Source organism: Entelurus aequoreus, linkage group LG01 (genome assembly GCF_033978785.1).
Source record: "Entelurus aequoreus isolate RoL-2023_Sb linkage group LG01, RoL_Eaeq_v1.1, whole genome shotgun sequence".
NCBI classification, from domain to species: Eukaryota; Metazoa; Chordata; class Actinopteri; order Syngnathiformes; family Syngnathidae; genus Entelurus; species Entelurus aequoreus.
In genome coordinates, this window is record NC_084731.1 from 44,451,370 (window position 1) to 44,477,889 (window position 26,520).

At 40.5% G+C, this 26,520-nt stretch overlaps 1 protein-coding gene across 5 annotated transcripts in view; it reads right to left on the bottom strand.

The window, feature by feature from the left end:
- Window positions 1–11,715: 11,715 nt before the first annotated feature.
- Window positions 11,716–26,520, bottom strand: part of LOC133652894 (voltage-dependent calcium channel subunit alpha-2/delta-2-like) — a 123,610-nt gene continuing 108,805 nt past the window's right edge. For 3 of the 5 annotated variants that reach the window (XM_062051855.1, XM_062051831.1, XM_062051864.1), the window contains 7 exons: window positions 26,295–26,447; window positions 25,043–25,095; window positions 24,036–24,091; window positions 23,675–23,798; window positions 19,869–19,978; window positions 19,692–19,774; window positions 11,716–17,810 (listed from right to left, as the gene is read on the bottom strand). In XM_062051855.1, coding sequence (XP_061907839.1) covers window positions 17,715–17,810; window positions 19,692–19,774; window positions 19,869–19,978; window positions 23,675–23,798; window positions 24,036–24,091; window positions 25,043–25,095; window positions 26,295–26,447 — 675 coding nt within the window. In that variant the 3' untranslated portion in view covers window positions 11,716–17,714. The remainder of the gene's footprint in view (window positions 17,811–19,691; window positions 19,775–19,868; window positions 19,979–23,674; window positions 23,799–24,035; window positions 24,092–25,042; window positions 25,096–26,294; window positions 26,448–26,520) is intronic. The other 2 variants (XM_062051847.1, XM_062051838.1) reach the window with 2 other exon arrangements.

A 26,520-nucleotide genomic window follows, 5' to 3' on the forward strand; every position in this document is an offset into this window, starting at 1 on the left:
TTTTAAAATGTAAGCACATGGCCTTGAAGATAAAGGGCACAATTATACTTGACTATGTTTCTGATTATGCTAGCTGCAGCTCAAGGGCCAAAACACCTCCACAAGAGGAAAGAAAAATGAGTGATGAGCGCATATTTCTTGCTCTTATTACAGCTCAGATTGACAGCACAGGACTGAAGGCCATCTTGAGCAGTCACCACTATGCGCTTCCTCTTTGAGGAGCTTGTTTTATTGACATAGTGACAAATGACAGCTGACTACCCTTCAGTCTACTTAGAGCACCTGTTCACTTGTGAATGTGTGGCATCCACAAACACACACGATCACACGGAGTTACTTGCACAAAAACAACGTCACTGTGTGTATTAATTGTCTCTTATTTTTACTTCCTTTTTTGTTTTTGAAGTCTTGTATTTAATTTACTTTGTATTGCCATGGAAATTGCTAAACCTGTTGTAAAATAGTGAATTGTATTGGAAGTGCATTCATTTGTTTGTAAAATTATATATATATATATATATATATATATATATATATATATATATATATATATATATATATATATATATATATATATATATATATATATATATATATATTAGAGATGTCCGATAAGATCGGCCTGTCGATATTATCGGCCGATATATGCGTTAAAATGTAATATCGGAAATTATCGGTATCGTTTTTTTTATTATCGGTATCGTTTTTTGTTTTTTTTTGTTTGTTTTTAATTAAGTCAACATAAAAAACACAAGATACACTTACAATTAGTGCACCAACCCAAAAAACCTCCCTCCCCATTTACACTCATTCACACAAAAGGGTTGTTTCTTTCTGTTATTAATATTCTGGTTCCTACATTATATATCAATATATATCAATACAGTCTGCAAGGGATACAGTCCGTAAGCACACATGATTGTGCGTGCTGCTGGTCCACTAATAGTACTAACCTTTAACAGTTAATTTTACTAATTTTCATTCATTACTAGTTTCTATGTAACTGTTTTTATATTGTTGTACTTTATTTTTTATTCAAGAAAATGTTTTTAATTTACTTATCTTATTTTACTAATTTTTAAAAAAAGTACCTTATCTTCACCATACCTGGTTGTCCAAATTTGGCATAATAATGTGTTAATTCCACGACTGCATATATCGGTTGATATCGGTATCGGTAATTAAAGGCCTACTGAAACCCACTACTACCGACCACGCAGTCTGATAGTTTATATATCAATGATGAAATCTTAACATTATAACACATGCCAATACGGCCGGGTTAACTTATAAAGTGACATTTTAAATTTGCCGCTAAACTTCCGGTTTGAAACGCCTTTGAGGATGACGTATGCGCGTGACGTAGCCCGGCGAACACGGGTATGCCTTCCACATTGAAGCCAATACGAAAAAGCTCTGTTTTCATTTCATAATTCCACAGTATTCTGGACATCTGTGTTCGTGAATCTGTTGCAATCATGTTCATTGCATTATGGAGAAGGAAGCTGAGCAAGCAAAGAAGAAAGTTGTCGGTGCGAAATGGACGTATTTTTCGAACGTAGTCAGCAACAACAGTACACAGCCGGCGCTTCTTTGTTTACATTCCCGAAAGATGCAGTCAATATGGAAGAACTCGGATAACAGAGACTCTAACCAGGAGGACTTTTGACTTCGATACACAGACGCCTGTAGAGAACTGGGACAACACAGACTCTTACCAGGATTACTTTGATTTGGATGACAAAGACGCAGACGTGCTACTGTGAGTATGCAGCTTTGGCTTCTAAACATTTGATCGCTTGACCGTATGTGCGCAACTTTTTTTTGCGTATGTACGTAACTTTTTTAAAATATATAAGCTTTATGAACCTTGGGTTAGGTGAACGGTCTTTTGGGCTGAGTGATTGTGTGTGTTGATCAGGTGTTTGAATTGTATTGGCGTGTTCTATGGAGCTAGGAGCTAGCAGAGGAGCTAGGAGCTAGCGTAACAAACACGCAGGTGTTTTTATGCAGGATTAATTTGTGGCATATTAAATATAAGCCTGGTTGTGTTGTGGCTAATAGAGTATATATATGTCTTGTGTTTATTTACTGTTGTAGTCATTCCCAGCTGAATATCAGGTCACCCCCGGCTCTCACAGCATCTTCCCTATCTGAATAGCTTCAACTCCCGACTAGTCCTTCACTTGCACTTTACTCATCCACAAATCTTTCATCCTCGCTCAAATTAATGGGGAAATTGTCGCTTTCTCGGTCCGAATCTCTCTCACTTCATGCGGCCATCATTGTAAACAATAGGGAACTTTGCGTATATGTTCAACTGACTACGTCACGCTACTTCCGGTAGGGGCAAGCCTTTTTTTTATCAGATACCAAAAGTTGCAATCTTTATCGTCGTTGTTCTATACTAAATCCTTTCAGCAAAAATATGGCAATATCGCGAAATGATCAAGTATGACACATAGAATAGATCTGCTATCCCCGTTTAAATAAAAAAAATTCATTTCAGTAGGCCTTTAAAGAGTTGGACAATATCGGAATATCGGATATCGGCAAAAAGCCATTATCGGACATCCCTAATATATATATATATATATATATATATATATATATATATATATATATATATATATATATATATATATATATATATATATATATATACATACAGTGCCCTCCAAAAGTATTGGAACAGTGAGTCTAATTCGTTTATTTTTGTTGTAGACTAAAAACATTTGGGTTTGACAACAAAAGATGAATATGGGACAAGAGATCAACGTTTCAGCTTTTATTTCCAGGTATTTACAACTGGATCTGATACACAACTTAGAAGATAGCACCTTTTGTTTGAACCTACCCATTTTTTATGAGAGCAAAAGTATTGGAACATGTGACTGACAGGTGTTTTTTGTTGCCCAGGTGTCTCCCAATTACATTGATTATTCAAACAATAAATAGCACTGAATGTCTGAGCTCAGTTTCAGATTGGGTAGGATAGGTTTTGCCTGTGCAGACTGCATTTTGAGGAGGAACCAACATGAAAACAATGTTGATGACAGAAACATTGTGAAAGCTATAAAGAACAATTGTTAGTGACATCAGCAACAACCTCCAGAGGGCAGAAGTGAAGGTATCACAATTTACTGTTCGCAGAAGACTTTATGAACAGAAGTACAGAGGCTACACCAGAAGATGCAAACCATTCATTAGCAAGAAGAATAGGAAGGTCAAGCTGGAATTTGCCCAAAGGTACAGAGATGAGCCTAAACAATTCTGGGAAAAAGTTTTATGGACGGACGAGACAAAGATTAACTTATTCTAAAGTGATGGAAAGGCAAAATATTGGAGAAGGAAAGGATCTGCTCATGATCCCAAACATACAAGCTCACCTGTGGAACATGGCTTGGGCTTGCATGCCTTATTCTGGGACGTCATCTTCATTGATGATGTAACACATGATGGCAGCAGCAAAGGGAACTCAGAAGTCTACAGAAACATTTTGTCTGCTAATTTAAAGAAAGATGCAACCAAACTGATTGGGAGATCCTTCATCATGCAGCAAGATAACGACCCAAAACACAATGCCAAGGGCAAGAAGTGGAAGGTTTTAGACTGGCCAAGTCAGTCTGTAGACTTAAACCCGATAGAGCATGCATTTTACCTGCTGAAGAGGAGTAACCCCCCAAAACAAACAACTGAAAGAGGCTGCAGTGAAAGCCTGCAAAAGCATCACAAAAGAAGAATGCAAAAGTTTGGTGATGTCAATGGCTCACAGGCTTGATGCACTTATTGAAAGCAAAGGATTTGCAACTAAATATTAAGTCTCATTCACTTTAATTTATTTTAAGTTTATATGTTCCAATACTTTTGCTCACCTAAAAGTGTTGTGTTCCATTACAAATAATGCTATCTTCTAAGTTATGTATCAGATCCAGATGTAAATATCTGGAAATAAAAGCTGAAATGTTGATCTCTTGTCTCATATTCATCTTTTGATGTCAAACCCAAATGTTTTCAGTCGACAAAAAGGCTACTCATGGATATGAATACAACTTTAATAGCGCCTGTTCGCGTTAGCTTAAGTCGAACATATATACATACTGTTCTTGTCACGACCAGAACAGGACTCTGAACACAGATGCAGGATTTTAAGACAATATATTTATTTGGACAAGGGAAAGGGTCAAAAAGGGAAGAAACTTAACAGGCTACCAAAAGCCGAGCTTACCTAATCTCTAAACTAACAAAATCTCAATGAACTCAAAACGCTCCAGCTGCGGAGGGAAAAAGGTTGCAAAGAGAACAATATGCAAAAACAACAAAAGGCGCTCCAAGGGAGGCAATTCTAAACAACTAATCTTACCTGACAAAAAGGGTACAAAGAACGTGGCAATGACTGTGAACATGGACCGCTGGAGGTTCGCACAAAACATAGGATAACACTCTGGCACAGGACAGAAGGAAGACGAGCCATTTATACACATGAGGGTGGATGACACAGGTGGACACAATCAGGCAATCAGGAGAGACAGACCAGTGAAACAGGAGGGAGGGCAAGTGACCTGAAACGAGAGGGAGAGTTAACCTTTCAAAATAAAACAGGAAATGACAAGACAACATGAAACCAGACAAAACCCAGACAAGACTTCACCCAGGTGTGACAGAACCCCCCCTTTTAGGGCCGACTCCTGATGGCCCACGGACCTCAGGGTGGAGTCTATAGAAGTCCCGGATGAGGGAGGGGTCATCAATGTTCCGTTGGGGAATCCACTGTCTCTCTTCTGGACCGTACCCCTCCCAATCCACCAAGAACTGTCTACCTCGACCTCTTTTGCGTACCGCTAAAAGTTTCTTGACCCGGTACAGAAGTCCTCCGTCTGCAGCTTCCAACGGCGGGGGGGGGGGGTTTGGTGGCTGGGACCATGGGGTTTTCTTTGGCAGGCTTGACTTGGCTGACATGGAAAGTAGGGTGGGTGCGGAGCGACCTGGGTAGGCGTAGGCGTACTGCTGCTGGACCGATGACCTTGGTGATGGGGAAGGGACCCACAAATCTGGGCGCTAATTTCTTGCAGGGAACCTTGAGGTGCAGGTCTTTGGCGGATAGCCATACTCTCTGTCCTGGCCGGTAATCAGGTGCTGGTCGGCGCTTCCGGTCGGCTGCTTTCTTGACCCGATCTCCTTGGCGAGCGAGCACTTGTCGGGCCGCGAGCCAAATACGACGGCATCGGCGCACCAGGGCGTGGGCGGAGGGCACAGAAACTTCTGGCTCTGAGTCTGGGAACACTGGCGGTTGGTAGCTGTAGACACACTTGAAGGGGGAGAAACCAGTGGCAGAGGTAGGCAAGGAGTTATGGGCATATTCCACCCAGACCAGGTGGGAACTCCACGTTGTTGGGTTCTGGGACACGAGGCATCGGAGGCCGGTTTCCAGTTGTTGATTGAGGCGCTCGGTCTGGCCGTTTGCCTCCGGGTGGTATCCTGACGTCAGGCTGGCTGTAGCCCCGATGAGCTTGCAGAACTCCTTCCAGAACTGTGAGATGAATTGGGGCCCCCGGTCTGATACAATGTCTGTGGGAAATCCATGAATTCTAAAAACGTGTTGCATTAACATATGAGCAGTCTCCTTGGCTGTGGGCAACTTTGGCAAGGCAATAAAATGTGTCATCTTTGAAAATCGATCGACCACGGTGAGCACCGTGGTGTTACCTCTTGAGACCGGGAGGCCAGTGACGAAGTCCATAGAGATGTTAGACCACGGTCTGGAGGGGATAGGCAGAGGCTGTAGAAGTCCAACACGTGACCCGGAGGATGTTTTGTTACGAGCGCAGACCGGACACGCCTCGATGTACTCCCGGACCCCCGCCTCCATGGATGGCCACCAGAACCGCTGTGAGATCATAAACATAGTTCTCCGGACTCCCGGATGGCAGGTAAGCAGCAAGGTGTGAGCCCAATGGATCACCTGTGGGCGCAGACTGACCGGGACAAACAGGCGATTCTCTGGGCACCCACTAGGTGGAGGGGTCTCACCATTAGCGTGCCTTACCTCTTGTTCTATCTGCCAAGTGACCGCTCCAAACCTGGCTGACATGGTGTCTGTGAATGTCCAGATTGTCAGAATAAATTAGTATGTCATCAAGATAGACGAAAACAAAATTGTCCAAAAAGTCTCTCAGCACATCATTAATCATAGCCTGAAAAACGGCAGGGGCATTAGTGAGACCAAAAGGCATTACTAAATATTCGTAGTGGCCACTAGGGGTGTTAAATCCGGTTTTCCACTCATCACCCTCCCTAATGCGAATGAGGTGATAAGCATTCCGTAGGTCAAGTTTGGTAAAAATTTTGGCCTGCTGGAGCTGATCAAAAACTGATGACATTAATGGCAGAGGGTACCGATTCTTTATTGTTATGTCATTGAGGGGACTATAGTCTATACATGGTCGCAGGGTGCTGTCTTTCTTGGATACAAAGAAAAACCCTGCTCCAGCAGGTGACGATGAGGGACGGATGAGTCCCGTTTTAAGTGAGGATTGTATGTAGTCTTTCATAGCATGTTTTTCGGGACCTGAAACCGAGTATAGGCGCCCTTTGGGGATGGTAGATCCGGGAATGAGGTCTATAGCACAATCGTAAGGACGATGTGGTGGGAGCGATGTAGCTTTTGCCTAATTAAAGACCTCCTTCAGGTGGTGATAGCAACGAGGTACGGAAGTCAAATCTATGTGCTGTGGTTCTGTGGTAAAGTGAGCAGACACAGAGTTGATATTCGTGGCGGTTCTTGCTGGGGCACTAACCCTCATACACTTCCCCACGCAGTTCCTTCCCCAGCCCCTGATTTTGCCTGTGGGCCAGTCTACGTGGGGGTTGTGGTAAACGAGCCATGGATATCCCAATACCAGTGTGCGTGCTGGTGAGTGAAACAAAAAAAAGTTCAATAGTTTGTGGTGATTATCAATGTCTATTGCTACGGGTTCTGTGATATGGGTGATTGTGAATAAAGAGCTACCATTAAGGGCGCTAGCCTTAAAGGGGTGGTGACACAGGTGGACACAATCAGGCAATCAGGAGAGACAGACCAGTGAAACAGGAGGAAGGGCAAGTGACCTGAAACGAGAGGGAGAGTTAACCTTTCAAAATAAAACAGGAAATGACAAGACAACATGAAACCAGACAAAACCCAGACAAGACTTCACCCAGGTGTGACAGTTCTATTACAACATATTCACAAGTGTTATTACCTTATATGATGTGATAAGTTGTTTTACTGTACCTGTGTTGAAGGTACTGTAGATTCTTAGGTTGGATTTATTGGTCCATTTTAAGGCTGAAACGACGCGTCGACGTAGTCGACGTCATCGGTTACGTAAATACGTCGACGCCGTTTTTGTGCATCGACGCGTCGCATATTTACGTCACACTACCGTCATGGCGGAGCGCAAAGCAGACTGTGCGAGCGAGGGGAAAAACGCACGCCAAAAGTCGTCAAAAGTGTGGGAGTATTTCAATACACGGCCTAATAATGTTGTTGTATGCACACTGTGTCGAGCGGAAATGGCCTATCATAGCAGCACAACGGCTATGAACGAACATTTGAAAAGAAAACCATCAACCATCAACTAGTCAATCGTCCGCGTTAGCATACGTTGTCATCATTACACAAAAACATGAATGTGTCATTTGTATCTGCTAGGGGTGTAACGGTACGTGTTTTGTATTGAACCGTTTCGGTACGGGGCTTTCGGTTCGGTACGGGGGTGTACCGATTGAGTTTCTAAGCTAAAGCTAACTTTAGCTGCTAAAGTCTTAACAAGTTGCTTTGCTCCTCTGCCTCTGTCTCAGCACGCAGCATTGTCCCACCCATACAACCATCTGATTGGTACACACGCAGCATTGTCCCACCCACACAACCATCTGATTGGTACACACAAAGCATTACCAGCCAATCAGCAGTGCGTATTCATAGCGCATGTAGTCAGCGCTTCAGCGTGGAGCAGATAGGTGTTTAGCAGGTGAGCATCAGGCAGCGGACTCTCCCCAAATAATAATAAACACCTCCCAGTCAACTACTAGTAACATCACTATGAGCCCGTTGACCTTCTAGAAACTTAAACTGCAGCTCAGCTCACTCGCAGTCCTGGCTTGAGGTGAAGGCTACCGGTAATTAGCTCTCAGTTCCAGCCACATCGACCCCTTCTGAGCGCCTATTTTCAGCTGCTGGGAATATTGTAAACAAGAAAAGAAGCAAAGCAAGTAGACATGCTAACCTTTCTTCATTACAACTGTTAGTCACTCACTGGAATGAGTAGAATTGGTTATTGTGTACTGTGTTGGACTGGATGTTTATTTTGCACATTTTAAAAGCAATACTTAATGTTTACAGTGCTCCAGAATATTTCGATTGGCACTTTTTTGTATTGGATGTTTATTTTTGCACATTTTAGCAAATAAGCAGTACTTTCACTTTTGTTGAAATGTTTGCACTGTTGTTACAGAATATTTCGTTTTGCACTTTTTTGTATTGGATGTTTATCTTTATTTTTGCACATTTTAAAGCAAAATAAGCAATACTTTTACTTTTGAAATGCTTATACTATTGCAGAGTATTAAGATTTGCACTGGATGTTTACTTTTATATTTGCACATTAAAAAGCAAATAAGCTACTTTTAATTTTGTTAAATGTTAAAAGTTTTAAATGTTTACATTGTTACAGAATATTTTGTCATGTTGTTGTCAATGTTGACTGAGTGGCCATACTTTTTTTTCTTTTCTAAATAAAAGCCATGCCTTTTGAAAAAACTGGCCTACTTTTATTTTTTCATCTTCATTTTAAATAAAATAAAATAAAAAATAATTGGTAAAAGGAAAAATAATCTATAGATGAATCGAAAATAATAATCTATAGATTAACCGATTAATCGAAAAAATAATCTATAGATTAATCGATAGAAAAATAATCGTTAGCTGCAGCCTTAGTCCATTTAGTGTAAAGTATCAATAATCTACCCAATGGGTGAGGGCCGACATCCGGGCAACTGAGCTACATACGGGTTCTTCGAGCCATAGCAACGAGACTGGCGTTGAAAACAAACCGTTGCCATTACTCTTTAACCTGTCGACCTACGCTGGTTAAACCCGTCATTCTGCCTCCAAAATGCCGAAAAACTGTGTTGTTTTTGGTTGTGCTAACCACAACTGGAAACAGGGAAAACAAAGGTTGTATTTTGTTCTGCCAAAGCGTGATAAAAGCCCACAGAGACGAGACAAATGGCTCGCAGCTTTACACTGGGAAAACGAGGACGGTTCTCACTGGAGTCCCCCAAAGTCCCGGGTCGTGTGTTCGGATCACTTCGTTTCTGGTAAATATAAGGAACAAAAATCCACCTTCTTAACCACAACTTGGCTATACCGTCCGTGCTAACGTTGTACTTGTTGAATTTGTACCTTATAACGTTCGACAGCTGAAGTTGTTGTTGTACAAAAATAACATGCGGTTTATACTATATAGTCTAAAGCCTAGCTAGCTATTTCCGAAAACCGGACAACGAGAGGATACCAAAGGCAGCGTTAAGATGGACACCACCGGGAAAACGTAAGCCAGGGCAGCCAAAGAACACCTGGCGAAGAACAGTTGTACTTAAACAATACATGTAGCCCTCAAATTTCTCAATATTTTATACACTAACACTTGATCTTGTTGTTGATAACTTCCGCGTCTCTTTCTTAGTAGCGCGCAGGCTAAGCTAACTAGCAAGCTAAGCTAAGCCTGAGAAGCTTTAAAGTTCACTGAGACGAGTCTGACGCAAATAATACATTTTCGTTTTTCCACACGATATGCGAATAAGTAAAAATGCATATATGAAGGATTTAACGCCGACTTCCAAGCCACAACGCTCGTTAAATGCTTTTTCTGTCAATGCTGTGTTCGCTGTTAGCTGGTTTGTTTTCAACGAATTCCCGGTTGCTAGGGGATTGGTAGGCGGAAGTGACGTAGGTCCGCCCTCACCCATACTGTGGAGACTGTTGTTGTTTTTTAGTCAAATTGTATCTTCTTCGTTCATAGTTGAGGATGACAACCTAATTGAGACAATAGAATGCTGCCCTCTACCGGTTTGAAGTAGACTAACTGTAATAAATAAACAGATGTAGTCTCTAAACTTGGGATTACTTCGCAATAAAACAAAAAACTATCAACATAGCTCATTACATACACTAGCGACTATTTCTAAGCAATATATATATTGAAAGTTTGTACAATTTGAAAAAAAACTGATTTATGTTACATGCGATTGCACTCAAAATGTAGTCAACCGCCATAATAAATTTGTATTTATTTGCTGTGTTTGTGCATTAGTTTACAGCAGTGGCGGGCCGTGCGTTTCCCACCTAGGCCTCCAGTGATGTCCGACTTCAATGATTACCTCTCAAAATACCATAAGTTATGGTATGGTCATGTGGTGACATCAATTATGGTCCATAATTGATGTCACCACATGACCATTGCTGGAGAAATACTATACAGAAACACATTTACGCCCTACTGGGTATTGTACAAAACGGGTTATTTTCTGGCACATTTAAAAATCAATAAACCCGCATCAGTAATTAAAACATATCTTATGTGGTACTGTCATAAAATAGCAAAAAACATTAAATGTGAAAAAATAAAGAAATAACATTTTTGAACTCACAATTTGTAGCACCCATTGGACGCCGTATAAGTCAGTGGTATCCCTCGTCGATTCCCCGATTTCATCGCCGATATTGTCTCACAAGATGTAGTTTCTCTTTAAATATCCTTCTTGAAAATGGCCTTGCAACGTTTTGTTCTTCTCCTTTGTGGGTCAACACTTCATGTTTCCTGCTAAGTTGCAATTTAGCAGGAATGACAAGTGAGTATCCAATCACAGTCTCGTTAACAACAGGCTACCTAGATAGGCTACTGTCAACAACTTGTGATCTGATTGGCTATCGCAACTGTCAATGAACTCTTTGTGTTCTCAGATTCATCCGCTAACGGTCCCGGTGAGTATCCAATCACAGGATGCGTAAATGTCACGTTCATCCTTAGGCCAGCTAGAAGGCCTTACTGACAACAACTCGTGATCTGATTGTCTATCGCAACTGTCTATCACCTGCATGTCCCCGTTCAACACTGCATTGTTGATTCTGAAGGCTCCTGGCAGATTTCGTACAGCATGGCAACATAAGCTAGCTAAATTCTGATTGGATAAAAACTTTAACCTAAAAACAACAGCACTGGAAGGAGCATAATATGATATGAAGAGAACATGAATACTTTTAGATATTTTGGGAAAGTAAATAAAAAATTACTTTTATCTTTAATTATGATCATGATATCTGCTTATGTTAGGCCAGCAGAGAAGGCCGTTCAAATCCCAGCCGAGTCATACCAAAGACTATAAAAATGGGACCCATAACCTCCCTGTTTGGCACTCAGCAACAAAGGGTTGGAGTTGGGGGTTAAATCACCAAAATGATTCCCGGGCGCGGCGCCGCTGCTGCCCACTGCTCCCCAAGGGGATGGGACAAATCCAGAGGACAAATTTCACCACATCTAGTGTGTGTGTGACAATCATTGGTACTTTAATCTTAATCTTAATCTTACTGGCCCTGACGGCACACCACTGGTTTACAGTACACCAACACGACTGCTCAATCGCTGACAGCAATAAAGAAGCAACACATGAAGTGAAAAATATCAACAGCATTTAATGACCAAAGATATAAACATTTAAATATCCATCTGTTATGTGACTGACAAAATGTTTACAAAGTTAGCTTTTTGTATTCTGTTGACTGTTTTGCATACAAAACTGGGAGTGGCATGATGGGAGGCTGGCACGTGGAGCAGGAATCTGTCCCGAATACGACAACGTAAGCGAAACAACATTCTTTGGATAGGATGTAGACATAAGCGTTTTTTATATTGTTAGATTTTTTTTTTCCTGTAAATTGTGGTGACACAAGCTTCATACACATTTTATACATTTGTGTGCTATTCAAATATTATACACAAAAGCCAAATAAATACATAAATCAACTGAAATTCACATTATATATGTATAAATTTATTAAGCAACAAATACATCAATTTCATAAGGAAAACTTTCCTTATTTTGTCCAGGGTTATAATTACTTAAAGGTGCCATATGTAATAATTGAATGTCAAGTCATCATTAAATGGCCCTGATATGTCAAAAGGCATTAATAAATCATGTTGTTTTCGAATACCTTTATAACTGATAACGGTCGATTAGCCGGGATATGCTAATTTTAAACATAGATTTACAGTCCCGAAATATTGTTATTGTTTTCATTTTGATGCCCCGCCCTCTACCGTTTGACCAATTAAAAAGTCAGTGAATGTGCCACATCCAGGTTGCCAGTTACACACCGCCATCTTCGTCGAGGTACTGCCACTGGTAAAGTTACTAAACATGTCAGACCTTAGTAAATATAAAAGGCGTCGTTATGATTCTCAACCTATTCATGACAAAGCCAGGAACAAAACGAGAAATTGTATTGGGGATGCCTTTGAAAGATGGAGATGATTGAAGGTTTAGAATATTTTTTCTTCTGACGCAAAACTTGCTAATTTCCTCCTTTATAGGTAACTAAGGTATTTACGTGTTCTTATTACTTGTAATAAATGGAAATACCCATTTCATCTGTAAACTATTTTGTCCAATACAGTCTATGACCTTGTCTAACAAAGCTAGTATGTTCCTGCAACGATTGCTTATAGTGTGATGCTCAGCTCCTAGTGTAATGCTTAGTTAGCATGCTAGCCCGGTCAATGACACATCGACATATAGGCTACCGGGGGAAATATATGCCCGTTAGCCTATATGTCGATGTGTCATCCAACTGACAGGGCAAAATATATTATCGACAAGTAAAACCTATGTGGCTATGGGTAGTGTCCGTGCCTATGTCCTTCTGAATATGCTGATACACTGAGGAAATGGGTTCCAACATTAGCACGGCTAATTGCGGTTTCTGGTACTGTATGTGCATCAGGCACATATGGGGTGGTATTTGCTTGGCACAATATAATGCATTACATGTGATGATTTTCTACTTTGTGTATTGACATGGTAATAGGCTATATGATTTATGCGTAACATGGTTTTATCGTAACGTGGGTTGGCTCATAGAATCGCACTCTGCACTGAAAGATGGTGATGTGCGTACATGGAAGAGAATGCAGTGCATCAGGTTGGATGCAACATGGAGTTATGCTGAACAAAATGTGGCGGTAATTTTACTGTTGGCCTTGGCTTGCCATCAAAGTAGGCGATATATAATGTAATATTATATATAATTATTTTGATGGTGGTCCGTGCGGTCAAACTAGACATTTTAGCAGGGTAATGCCAACAATCTGTCCCGACTCCTGACACTAATATTGCAGCGTAACTTTACAAATACATTTGGCTATTTGACATCAGTAAAATGTGGCATAATTACTTAGTAAACCATCTTGCAAGGAGTATAAGAGAAGCCTACAATGTAGGACTCGTCGATTGCCATTTGAAGTTCCTTGGAGTAGGATTCGGATTCGGCTGCGTATCTGGCAACCTCAGTCATGGAGAGTGGGAGGGGACTACAGAATTCTGACCGTGATTGCCGTACCATTTCTGGCCACATTACTACATCTGGCACCTTTAAAGACCTAAATAAATGACACGGTACGTCAGGCAGTATGTTTCTTTACACCTATTTGTGCTTAAACTGGCAGCATCAATTCATCAGATAAACTTCACTGAAGTCAAATGTTGATCCTCAACCATTTGTACACCAGGAGGAATGTTTCATACATTAATACACAAAAGTTGAAATTGTTCCGAAGACCATGCAAATAAATACTGCACATTAAAAAACAAAGCAAAAAAAATAAAAAATACAACACTGATCTCAATACTTTGCAGGCTATCAACACTTTTAAGAGCAGTGTTGTTTAAATTCAATGCTGCAGGGTAAAAGCTATGTTTTTTTTTTTTCAGTATATTTTTAATGCTAAGTTTTGTCAAACCTTTCCCTACATGCTGGGGTACAGCAGAGATGCACAACAGCAGGCTGACATGTACATAAACATCCTACACATTCACTTGTTTAAGTCATTCACCTCAGAAAAAAAACAGGTGACCCAGCCTTTCAGAATCAGGCGCGTGTGTATGTGTGTGTGTGTGTGTGTGTGTGTGTGCGTGCGTGCATGACGTGGTAGAAATGTACGAAAAATCTGTGCTTTGATTCATGACTGAACCACAGTTTGAAGAAGACATAAAGCAGCGTCCTTTCCTTCCGCGCTTCTTCCTGTGTTTAAAAAAAAAAATGATGACGATGCAGGACGATGTGGAAGTAACATCCAGAGTGAGTGCAACAAGGCACTGCAGGCTGGAACAGCAGGCAGACAGAAGAGGGAACACAACAGCATTGTACTGCAAACTAGAACAGAAGTCATTTAAAAAAAAATAAAAGAAGCTTATGATCAGCAAGTAATGCTGGAACCAGATCACATGGGAACACAAAAAGAGGGTCAATGTGGAGATACAATTGTAGTATTTAACAGTTTAAGCTCCATTTTACTTGTGAGAACTTAACAATCAGGTCCTTTTTTGCAGTAAACTGACTGACCTGTCAAGTATCACCCCAAAATATATTATGGTGTGTGTGCTTGATAAGTGGCGAGAAATTAGCAACATTTTCAAAACACTCTGAAAAGTAGTCATGTATTTCAAAGTTGGCCTCCACACTGAGCAGAAAAATCTATCATCTTTTTCACTTGTTTAAAAAATGAGTGTCCTGATCTGATATCGGTCCAATATCAGCAAAAAAACAAACAAGTATGGGATTATAATGTGATTATTCCGCTTGCGTCTAAAATCCCTGATGCAAGTAGTCTCAAGTAAGGGGTGTCCCAGTCTGAAATTGATATACTGTAGGTCCGATATCATTAAAAAAAAGTAAGGGATGATATTTGCTTGCATGTAAAATGAGTGATATCATGTCCAATACAAGCTTGCAAAGCTGGACAGCCAGCACACAAGGTTGGTATTTTCTTCTATTTTAGTCAAGTCATGAATGAAAAGCAAACACGGTACGCTGTTGGCTGCAGGGGCTAGCAGCTACACAACAGCTAAGCACACAATAGCACACAAGCTACAAATACATAATAAGTGTCCTTAATTGAACAATATTGTAGTCTAAAACAGCACTTTTGTCAATATTAACAAGTATCACATAATTATACCCAAGGTGTAAGCAAAAACCTGTCTAGAAGGAACAATAGAAGGAAGAAGAAGCAGATGGAAACAACATCTGCAATTGGACCGGACAAAACCTGATGTCACTTAAAGACTGAAATTTATGGAGACTGACAACACATGTTGATGTGTAATCTGCCGAAGGTGGAGATGGCAAACGATGATGATCTAATAATTATAGTTGCATATTACTTACACATACAATGTCTCCAAAGCAGAAGCATAGTAAAAGTATCCTTTCACAGACGTGTCTGCATCATTTAACTTACTGTACTTCCTGATGAGCTTAACTTCATGAATTATTGTGACCACTACGTGTCACCAAAAAAACGATTTACCACTCACTTCAACCTAAAGACAGCATAAGTCTGTCCTTAGGTTGGTGATTTTCATACATACTATTGGTCTCTGTTTGACTAATTTCACTTGATCAAACCTTTTGTAACATTCCATCCATCCATCCATCCATTTTCTACCGATCGTCCCTTTCGGGTCGCGGGGGGTGCTGGAGCCTATCTCAGCTGCATTCGGGCAGAAGGTGGGGTACACCCTGTACGAGTCGCCACCTCATTGCAGGGCCAACACAGATAGACAGACAACAATCACACTCACATTCACACACTAGGGCCAATTAAGTGTTGCCAATCAACCTATCCCCAGGTGCATGTCTTTGGAGGTGGGAGGAAGCCGGAGTACCCGGAGGGAACCCACGCAGTCACGGGGAGAACATGCAAACTCCACGCATAAAGACCCCGAGCCCGGGGATCAAACCCAGGAGCTTCGTATTGTGAGGCACATGCACTAACCCCTGTTCCACCATGCAGACCCTTATCTAACATTCCACACTACAAAATAATTAAAGTATGTATGATTTGTGCTGATATCACATCTGATCATTATCAGTATTGGCCAATACTCAGACCAGAAGTAAAAACGTTGTATTGGGACACCCCTAGCAAAAAAAGTATGCTTTGGTACACGTCTTAAAATAAAGCGGCAAACTATGTGTCGGTGGGAGAACCGATCGATTGTTCCATCCAGTGAATAAGCTAAACTAGCATGATGCGGCTGTTAAAAATGTGCGCGTAATATTAGCACTGTAACACACATAGCTATGCTCGTGTTGCCAACTGTCCCGCACCTTCATGTTACGTTGTTGTATGCGACATATCCTCCTGAGAACCAGCGTCCACTGCAGTAAACATTTGTTTTTAATCAAATTATTTTGTCAAAGTTACATATTTGTGGAAAAAAATATATCTGTGTTATGCAAATGTGCTTATCACAAAATGTCTGGTGCAGTGGACACTTGTACTCGGAGGTTATGGCATCTATTGTGATAAGTGGATAAAGTACATAATAGTGTTTCTTGGAGACAAACACAGCTCATTAGCATTAAAGCGAGAGACACTAAACGTGTTTCCAGGAGGTCTTACTAAATTACACTTTTAAACTGTCTAAATTCCAGTATCAAAGCTAGTTTTTGACCAACACACTTCCAATACACTATAGTGGCACTTATTTTAAAATGTTGCAAAATAATATAATATAGGCTCCTTCATAAATTATCTATGTTGTGCAGGGACCAGTTTTGAAAAAGCTCTGACATCGCCAGTGTTCATTGGTCAGTACGTGTGCACCATCTACTGGAGAAAAAAAATATTACGGAAATTATACTGCAAGCATCACTCTTGTCTGGTTTATTATCAGTTTAGTGCAATGAATTGTCACTCGTAACTTGTAAAATGTCAGCTAATAAACACATAAAATAATGTAAAATGAAATATTTCTTGTATGACGGCAAAATTAAAAGGGAAACTACAGAGGAGATTCTCAAAACTCTGATAATAAACGCAAAAGGCCACTGAAGAATCCGATTCTCCAAGAATAAGCGATGTTATTCTTCCTCAGTGTAGTTGCGCATCATGTGTTCTTCCGCCACGTGCACTGTAACTAGTTCTCCAGCGAGTCTTAAGGGATTGCGTTTGTAGCCACAAAACATAGCAAAACGAGGACCACCTGTACGCACTCAGGATTGTATTATTACATCTTTTTTTACCTTTATATTTGATACTTATTTATGCCACTTTTCTATATTTCATGTTCTTTTCGAGTGGGAGCACATCAAGATCACCTCAGACTTGGACCACTTCAGGTTGTTTTGTGTCGCTGAATAATCAACATCGGTTTATTTTTCCCATCGTGACGCCATCAAATATGTGAAAAAGCCAACATTATTTCCAAAAAGTTATAAGGAATTACAAATTACCCCATTTGGCCCTAAAGTTTTTGCAAAACAAGCCAATGGGCTAAACCCCCAATATTTGTTGTTCTTTTTTGTCTTCCACCGTGGCGTTGCTTTGTGGTTGGAATGAGAGGAAGAAGAGATGCTCTCGCTTTGTGTACCTGGTTGGCAGCACGTGTCAAAGGTGAATGAAAGGAAGAATGATTTGAAGGACAAGCAGGACCACCATGGAGGGCTGCAATAAATGAGCCCCTCCACACTGGGAAGTATTCTCCTGCAATGACAGACAACAAGACAACTTGAAAGCCATTTTCAAATAGTAAAAAAAAACAACAACAAAAATTACATAGCCATTACAGTGGAACCTCGATTTACAAAATGAATTGGTTCTTGAACAGGGTTCATACATGTTCTTATCGCAAAGCAAATTTCTCTATATCCGACAATCTAAATATGAATAATGGATTCCAGCCTTGACATGGTCAATATTTTAGTTAAGGTTTGTACAGTTTGAACACAATATAAAGTGCTATACAGTACTGTATATAAAACAAACATAACAAGGGGATGATGGATGAACTTTGTATTTACTAACAAGCCAAAACAACAAAAGCGACAAGCTGAACTGTCCTCTGTATGCGCTTCTCTGTCAGCACGCGAACACCCAAAAGTTCCTTTGGTGCCCGCACAAACGATTATCGGATTTTCTGGACCACAGGGCGCACTGGATTATAGGGCGCACTGCCAATGAGTGGGTCTATCCAGGTCTTTTATAATACAAAAGGCGCACCGGATTATAAGGCGCATTAAAGGGGTAACATTATGATTGTTTTTCTAAATTGAAAAAACTTCCTTGTGGTCTACATAACATGTAATGGTGGTTCCTTGGTCAAAATGTTGCATAGATTATGTTTTACAGACCATCTTCAAGCCGCTTTCTGACAGTCGCTTCAGGATGCGCCGTTTTGTGGGCGGTCTTATTTACGTGGCTCACCTTCGACAGCGTCTTCTCCCCGTCATCTTTGTTGTAGCGGTGTAGCGTGCAAGGACGGGAGTGGAAGAAGTGTCAAAAGATGGAGCTAACTATTTTAATGACATTAAGACTTTACTTAAATCAACAACGGAGCAGCATCTCCTCATCCGTGGCTCACTAGTGCAACAAAGCCGGAAATGTGTCCCGTGAAAAACCGTCCAACCGGAACTCTCTAATAACTAAAGTTCCGTGGGTAAATTGTGTAATAAGTTAGAACTTTACGCTACTTTATATTAGAAATGGCAACAGCAGAGGGTGAATGTCCCATAACAAGAAGATAGTGAAAAAGAAGAAGCTCATCGACTACGGTATCGGCACAGACTACAGTGGCGGACGTGCGCACATTTTCAGGACTTATGCAGATCTCAAATACACATCAGCAGGCACCAGAAGGTAAGAAAAGTTGGTTTTGCATAATATTTTGAAACAAAACGCCAGATAATATGTCTGCTAATGGGTGCCATTTTGCGGTCCTTATACACACACCATAGTAATCCTTATATCTCTGACTATGATAGCCGTAATGGGCCGACAATCCATCAAGCGGTGCGGCTTCAAAGTCATACTAAAACATTTAGACAGACTTTTGAGTGCCGTGTGTAATGTTCTTTATTTTCAATGGAACATTTAAAGTTTTGGTGTTTTTACTGGCATCTTATTGCAGTCTACAAATATCTCTTATGTGTGACTGCTGGTCACAGTTATTATTACACCATGTACCAAATAAAAGTGCTTCAAGGTCGGTAAGCACAGCCAAAATTATTCCGTACATTAGGCGCACCGGGTTATAAGGCACGCTGTTGAGTTTTTATATATATATATATATATATATATGGCACCACTATGAAACAGTAACAGTGTCAGTGCGGTGTCAATATAGTTAGTGAGTGTGCCACATGGCAGTGTTGGCTTACAGCAGTGTTGGCTTGGGCACCGTTCAAGCACTAGTATCGGTTAAAATGTAAACGATACTCATCCCTACCTGCGTCATCATGCTACTACGACCACAGAGAAGACGTTGCGGACTCCTGACAGTTTAGATTGTGCAAGTGTACCTAATCTTAGTAGGCGTGTGTGTGTGTGCGTGTGTGTGTGTGTGCGTGCATGTGTGTGCGTACTCACTAAGGCACTGTAGTCCAGGCAGATTGTCGGGCCTCTCCGATATCGTGCATTGCTCAGTACCTCACAAGGATTCTCCTCCTGGACTGAGTGTTGTCAGTTGAGGGGATGAACAGTAACTTAGTGCTTTACAAGATTGATACAGTGTGTGTGTGTGTCAATGTGTGACAGAAAGGATACACACGGTCCTGACTTGGCTCAGTCTCTCTATCTCACAGGAGCTGCATGGAAGCGTCTCAGCGACCACGAAAAGGAGGTTGGTGTTTTCTATTCGCTTGGCATGGAATAGCCTGATGAAGGAGACAGACAGAAATAATGTTACTGCAGTATGTGCACTTTATGTATTTATACATACATGTGCAGTCAGTAGACCGTCAGGGTACAAGTTGAATTGGTTATGTGACGCAGCTCGTACCACGAGAAACTCTCATTACGAACCAGTGCCGCCCATTCAAATGATTTGACATCAATTTAATCAGAACATTTTAACATGTAACATAGGGTTGGACGATTACGGCAAAAATAACAATCACGATTATTTTTTATTTACATGATGTCAAGACTTGGACTTTGGTGCAGTTTACTGCGTGGATTGTTTTCCCGAGATGCAAAAGAACTGGACCGGACATGGCGTGAAGGTAAATACATGATTTAATTCTTACTATAAAAAGTGTAAACAAAAGGCGCGCACAAGGCGGAGACACAAACTTGGCTAAGGGAACAAAACTAACACTAAGACGTAAACTATGGACATGAAAAAAAAGACACTAACTGTGGCATTAATAAACAAAACTTACTTGCGGTGACGTGAACAGGGCAGCATGGACTATGAAATTGCATGAAACAAGCAGCGTGAACTAATCATGAAACACAGTGATGACGCCAGGACGACCAACTGAAAAACCAGGCTTAAATAATAATGACATGATTGAAACAGGTGCGTGAGTCACATGAATGAGGCAGGTGATACTAATGGGTCGTCATGGTGACAAAACAAACAAGGATGCGTAAAAACAGAAACTATGGAGTTTTAACCAAACAGAACATAACTAAACAAGACATGATCGCAAAACATGACACATGATTATTCATTAATTTGAAAACGTGACTATCTAGTGTACCACCAAATTTTAAATTTAAATATAGTTTAAAAAACCCAGAATATAATTTAGTAACGAATAAACCACAAGTTAAATACTAATAATAGCAGTAACAATAAATTAAAATAACAAGAGCAATATAAAAAACAATAAAATTAATTTTTTGCGTTTTTTTTATTCCGTTTTTTACCCTTTACACATATTTTACTACCATAGAGTATGTGCTTTTTGTGTCAAATAACATTTAATAAAATTATTAAATGCAAAAATTCTCACATTGTTTGGTGCAATACATCTTCTGACAATTTTGACCAGTAATTTAGGTCAAAGCATAATACTTTGGTGAATGTATCAATAAATGCTGTAAGTACATATGCTTGTGTAAGGTACTTTATTGAAACCTTTATTTTGTTAGCGCAGTCAGACCGGATGTGGCGCACTGCACTTATATTGTGAAGGGGGGGAGTGTGGTGTGTTGTTGTTCCCACGAGTAAAAAGGCAACTCACTTCAGGCTGTTACAAAAAAAGAGAGCACCTTTCAAGATGCGACCACTGTTCTGTTTGCACATTAATCTTACATCAATGATGTCATTCACAACAACACAAGCGGATGAGATGTGTTGTGGGTCTATGGATTGTTCTTGCTAGCTTTAGCTCCTAGTCGCTGTTTCAAGTGACCGTCTCGACATTGTTTAGTTTAGGGCAAGCGTGTCTTTGCCCTGTTTCATACGGCTCTTCTGAATCAACATCAAGGTTTTAATTAGTGCGATAAATAACCGCAAGAGGCTTAGTTTTTTTCCCCCCACCCGCTGTCACCGGCATTTGAGTGACAGCAAGTTCGCCAATCAGAATTGTATCACGTGTCCATGTACAAACCCCGTTTCCATATGAGTTGGGAAATTGTGTTAGATGTAAATATAAACAGACTACAATGATTTGCAAATCATTTTCAACCCATGTTCAGTTGAATATGCTACAAAGACAACATATTTGATGATCAAACTGATAAACTTTTTTTTTTTTGCAAATAATCATTAACTTTAGAATTTGATGCCAGCAACACGTCACAAAAAAGTTGGGAAAGGTGGCAATAAATACTGATAAAGTTGAAGAATGCTCATCAAACACTTATTTGGAACATCCCACAGGTGTGCAGGTTAATGGGGAACAGGTGGGTGCCATGATTGGGTATAAAAACAGCTTCCCAAAAAATGCTCAGTCTTTCACAAGAAAGGATGGGGCGAGGTACACCCCTTTGTCCACAACTGCGTGAGCAAATAGTCAAACAGTTTAAGAACAAAGTTTCTCAAAGTGCAATTGCAAGAAATTTAGGGATTTCAACATCTACGGTCCATTATATCATCAAAAGGTTCAGAGAATCTGGAGAAATCACTCCAAGTAAGCGGCATGGCCGGAAACCAACATTGAATGACCGTTACCTTCGATCCCTCAGACGGCACTGTATCAAAAACCGACATCAATCTCTAAAGGATATCACCACATGGGCTCAGGAACACTTCAGAAAACCACTGTCACTAAATACAGTTCGTCGCTACATCTGTAAGTGCAAGTTAAAGCTCTACTATGCAAAGCAAAGCCATTTATCAACAACATCCAGAAACGCCGCCGGCTTCTCTGGGCCCGAGATCATCTAAGATGGACTGATGCAAAGTGGAAAAGTGTTCTGTGGTCTGACGAGTCCACATTTCAAATTGTTTTTGGAAATATTCGACATTGTGTCATCCGGACCGAAGAGGAAGCAAACCATCCAGACTGTTATCGACGCAAAGTTCAAAAGTCAGCATCTGTGAGGGTATGGGGGTGCATTAGTGGCCAAGGCATGGGTAACTTACACATCTGTGAAGGCAACATTAATGATAAATAAATGATAAATGGGTTATACTTGTATAGCGCTTTTCTACCTTCAAGGTACTCAAAGCGCTTTGACAGTATTTCCACATTCACCCATTCACACACACATTCACACACTGATGGCGGGAGCTGCCATGCAAGGCGCTAACCAGCACCCATCAGGAGCAAGGGTGAAGTGTCTTGCTCAAGGACACAACGGACGTGACTAGGATGGTAGAAGGTGGGGATTGAACCCCAATAACCAGCAACCCTCAGATTGCTGGCACGGCCACTCTACCAACTTCGCCACGCTGCTGAAAGGTACATACAGGTTTTGGAACAACATATGCTGCCATCTAAGCGCCGTCTTTTTCATGGACGCCCCTGCTTATTTCAGCAAGACAATGCCAAGCCACATTCAGCAAGTGTTTCAACAGCGTGGCTTCGTAAAAAAAGAGTGCGGGTACTTTCCTGGCCCGCCTGCAGTGCAGACCTGTCTCCCATCGAAAATGTGTGGCGCATTATGAAGCATAAAATACGCTGTTGAAGGACTGAAGCTCTACATAAAACAAGAATGGGAAAGAATTCCACTTTCAAAGCTTCAACAATTAGTTTCCTCAGTTCCCAATCGTTTATTGAGTGTTGTTTAAAGAAAAGGTGATGTAACACAGTGGTGAACATGCCCTTTCCCAACTACTTTGGCATGTGTTGCAGCCATGAAATTCTAAGTTAATTATTATTTGCAAAAAAAAAATAAAGTTTAAGAGTTTGAACATCAAATATCTTGTCTTTGTAGTGCATTCAATTGAATATGGGTTGAAAAGGATTTGCAAATAATTGTATTCCGTTTGTATTTACATCTAACACAATTTCCCAACTCATATGGAAACGGGGTTTGTATATGATGTGGCTCTTTGCGGTAACACAGTAAAAAATGTGGCTCTTGGTCTCCGACTGGTTGGCCACCCCGCACTAGTATATATACGTATGTACAGTATGTACTAATATGTAGGCAATGGAACATTACACACACACCGTGAGCAGTTGCCACAGTCCTGCAATACGTTGTACGAGTTGGTGGTGTTTGTGAAGAAGAACTGGCTCTGGATGGTCACACAGCTGCTGGTTTTCATTTCAAAGCCTTCCGCTAGGATCTTACCTGGAAACAAGGTACACCTTAACAGTACGTGCACAAAGAGCAAGAACATGTGTTTCCACCCCTAGCTCCTATACAGGGGTACATATTGCATATACATATGTACTTTTAAAAATTCAGGGTTTGCTGTTTTGTATAATTTATAGATGTAAATATTAATGAATACATTTAGATGTCTTCTTGGAAAATAGTATACTTGAGTTATATCCACTTTGACACCTTTTAAAGAGACACACTCACCTTGCTGCAGCCAGCTGTGGTGCGCTAGTCCGTAAAGCAGCTGCTGCATCAAAGACCTGAAGAAGAGGTCACATTTAGTGATGTGACTCTCACAAATGAGTCGAGTCTTTTGAACGTCTATTTCAGGTGAACGACATGAACCGATTCGCAGTTGCGAGACGTTTTTAAATGCAAATCGCCTTCATATGTTCACCACCTAACTGGACCGCAGTCACACTGTTTGAAAACTTCACAAAATGAGCCATGAGTCAAAGGAAACGTACTGTAGCTACATTTGAATGCACTTTTCTGGTTGGTTGTTTTGTTAGGTAGCCTAGTTTAGGTGTAGGGGAATATACTTTTGCATTCACTTCATTTATATAGTGTGCAAATTTATAGTTATTTTTTTTATACACAGAGTATTCTAGATGTATTATTTGTAGGCTGTTTTTCCTGAATTGTTCCTGTAAAGTTGATTTGCATTAAGGTTGTCTGTAGCCCGTCTAGTTTTTACGACGCCACAAAGCTTCTTAGGTGAGAGAAAATTGTAATTAGTGATCTCATTGTCAAAGCATTAGGAGAAGGTACCACCTTATGGAACCTTTACCATGAAAACACAACCTCGATAACATTATAATAATAACCTTTTGGTAAAAAACTGATTTATTAAGATCTTATCTTACAATTACAGACAGTGATTGCCTCCTAATAAAAACAAGTAACTTCTGGAGAAAAAAATCTAAAAAATAAATCGTAAATAAATCGGGAGACATTATAATAAATAATAAAAACGAGCCAGTCTCTTCAAGATCCGGCTCCTTTCAGAGAGACATAAATCTTATCTATAGATCACATGAAGTCAATAATACAAAATTAAGTAAATTGTCCTCAATAAACAACTTCAAGCTGAGATAATTCAGCTCAGAGTCTTGACACAGTTGTGATAGCTTTAAAGAGTAAGCTGCATGCTATGCTCTCAGCTGATGTGAAATAAAGTATATTAACATTATACTTTTTTAATATCTCACCAGGCCAGTGTGGATGTCCACCAGGCCAAGTTGAGCATGTCGGCGATGGACGGCTGCAGGGAGCATCAAGCAGAAAGCAAGGGTTGGAGTTACACAAACATCAGATGAAAGTTAGAGTAAATGGTGATCACTGAGTACAAAAGAGGGAAACGGCTTAAAAAGTGGGAAGGACTCCGCCCAACAAAGCAGAAAAAGGACGGGGAGGCCTGGCAGGAGCAAATACCCTATGTTAGAGCTGGGAGATATAACTGTTTTATTTCGGTCGATATCGATTAAAAAAAACAGGCGAAAAATACATTCAAATGTAAACATTTATTTTTTAAATGTAACCTTCTTTTGATTATTATACCCTCAGCTATCAAGGCAGAAAGGAAAGGAAATGTCAACACCACCATGGAAAACACTCAATGTAAGCAAAATTCACCACAACCATGGAAAACACTCAATGTAAACAGAATTCACCACAACCATAGAAAACAATCAATGTAAACAGCATTTTAAAATCACATTGAACATTTAATAACCTCTTAAAATGAAGGTGTAAAACTTAGGAATATGTAAGAAATGCTTAATAAAGTGTAACAAAATAATGCATCGTGTGAAAATGTAAACACAGAGAAACCTGGGAAGAGCAATTTTCTGCAGGTTTAGTCCCAGGAAGTTACGGCTGTGCTCTAAAGGGTGAGCACGGCTAAGGTGGTGTGGTATTACTGGTCTTGGTGGGACAAGTGCCTTGCATAATTTACAGACCACATTGGTCTAACTACGGTCCGTTTGAAAAATCCAAAAAACTATCATACTGTTGAGGTGAGTTTTCTTGTTTTATCAACAGTTATTTGCTCACTGTAGCACTCATTTTTAGTTTCTCTTCTCACTCCATGCAAAGAATCAATCGCAAGAAAACAAGATGGTGCAACCAAACCTGATAAATGATACGGTTACCTGATTGCCTGTTAGCCTGTCATTCCTACTAATCAGTGATCACTTCCTGCGTTGCTTGGTTAACAGAGAGCGAGTACCTTTGTCCATGCAACCAACCTTGCTTTCCAACTTCGGGTTTCTTGCCACTAAGAAAAAAAACTTTAACGTTTTATCGAACGCATTATTTTATTGATATCGGTTACGGGTCTATCGTGATATATATTGATGTCGTTTTATTGCCCAGCCCTATTGTATGTATGTCTATGACTCTAAATGCTGTAATTCAGCTTTGAATCGTGGTATCTCAGCTATAAAGAAGCACAACGCTGACCACAAAGAAGCGTCTCGGTGCTGCCCCTGTGTGGCTGCTGCTGACCGGCTCACACGCTGACTGAAAATGGAAAGTCTGGTGTCGGTTGAAGATGGAGTTGTTGTAGAGGGCGTGCATCAAGTAAGGGTCCACCTCTCCAAAAAATAGGCCTATCTGTGAGGAAGGGGAAACAGCGCCACATGGTGGTTGAGCATACAAGTTCCTACCTAAATGATCCAAAAACACA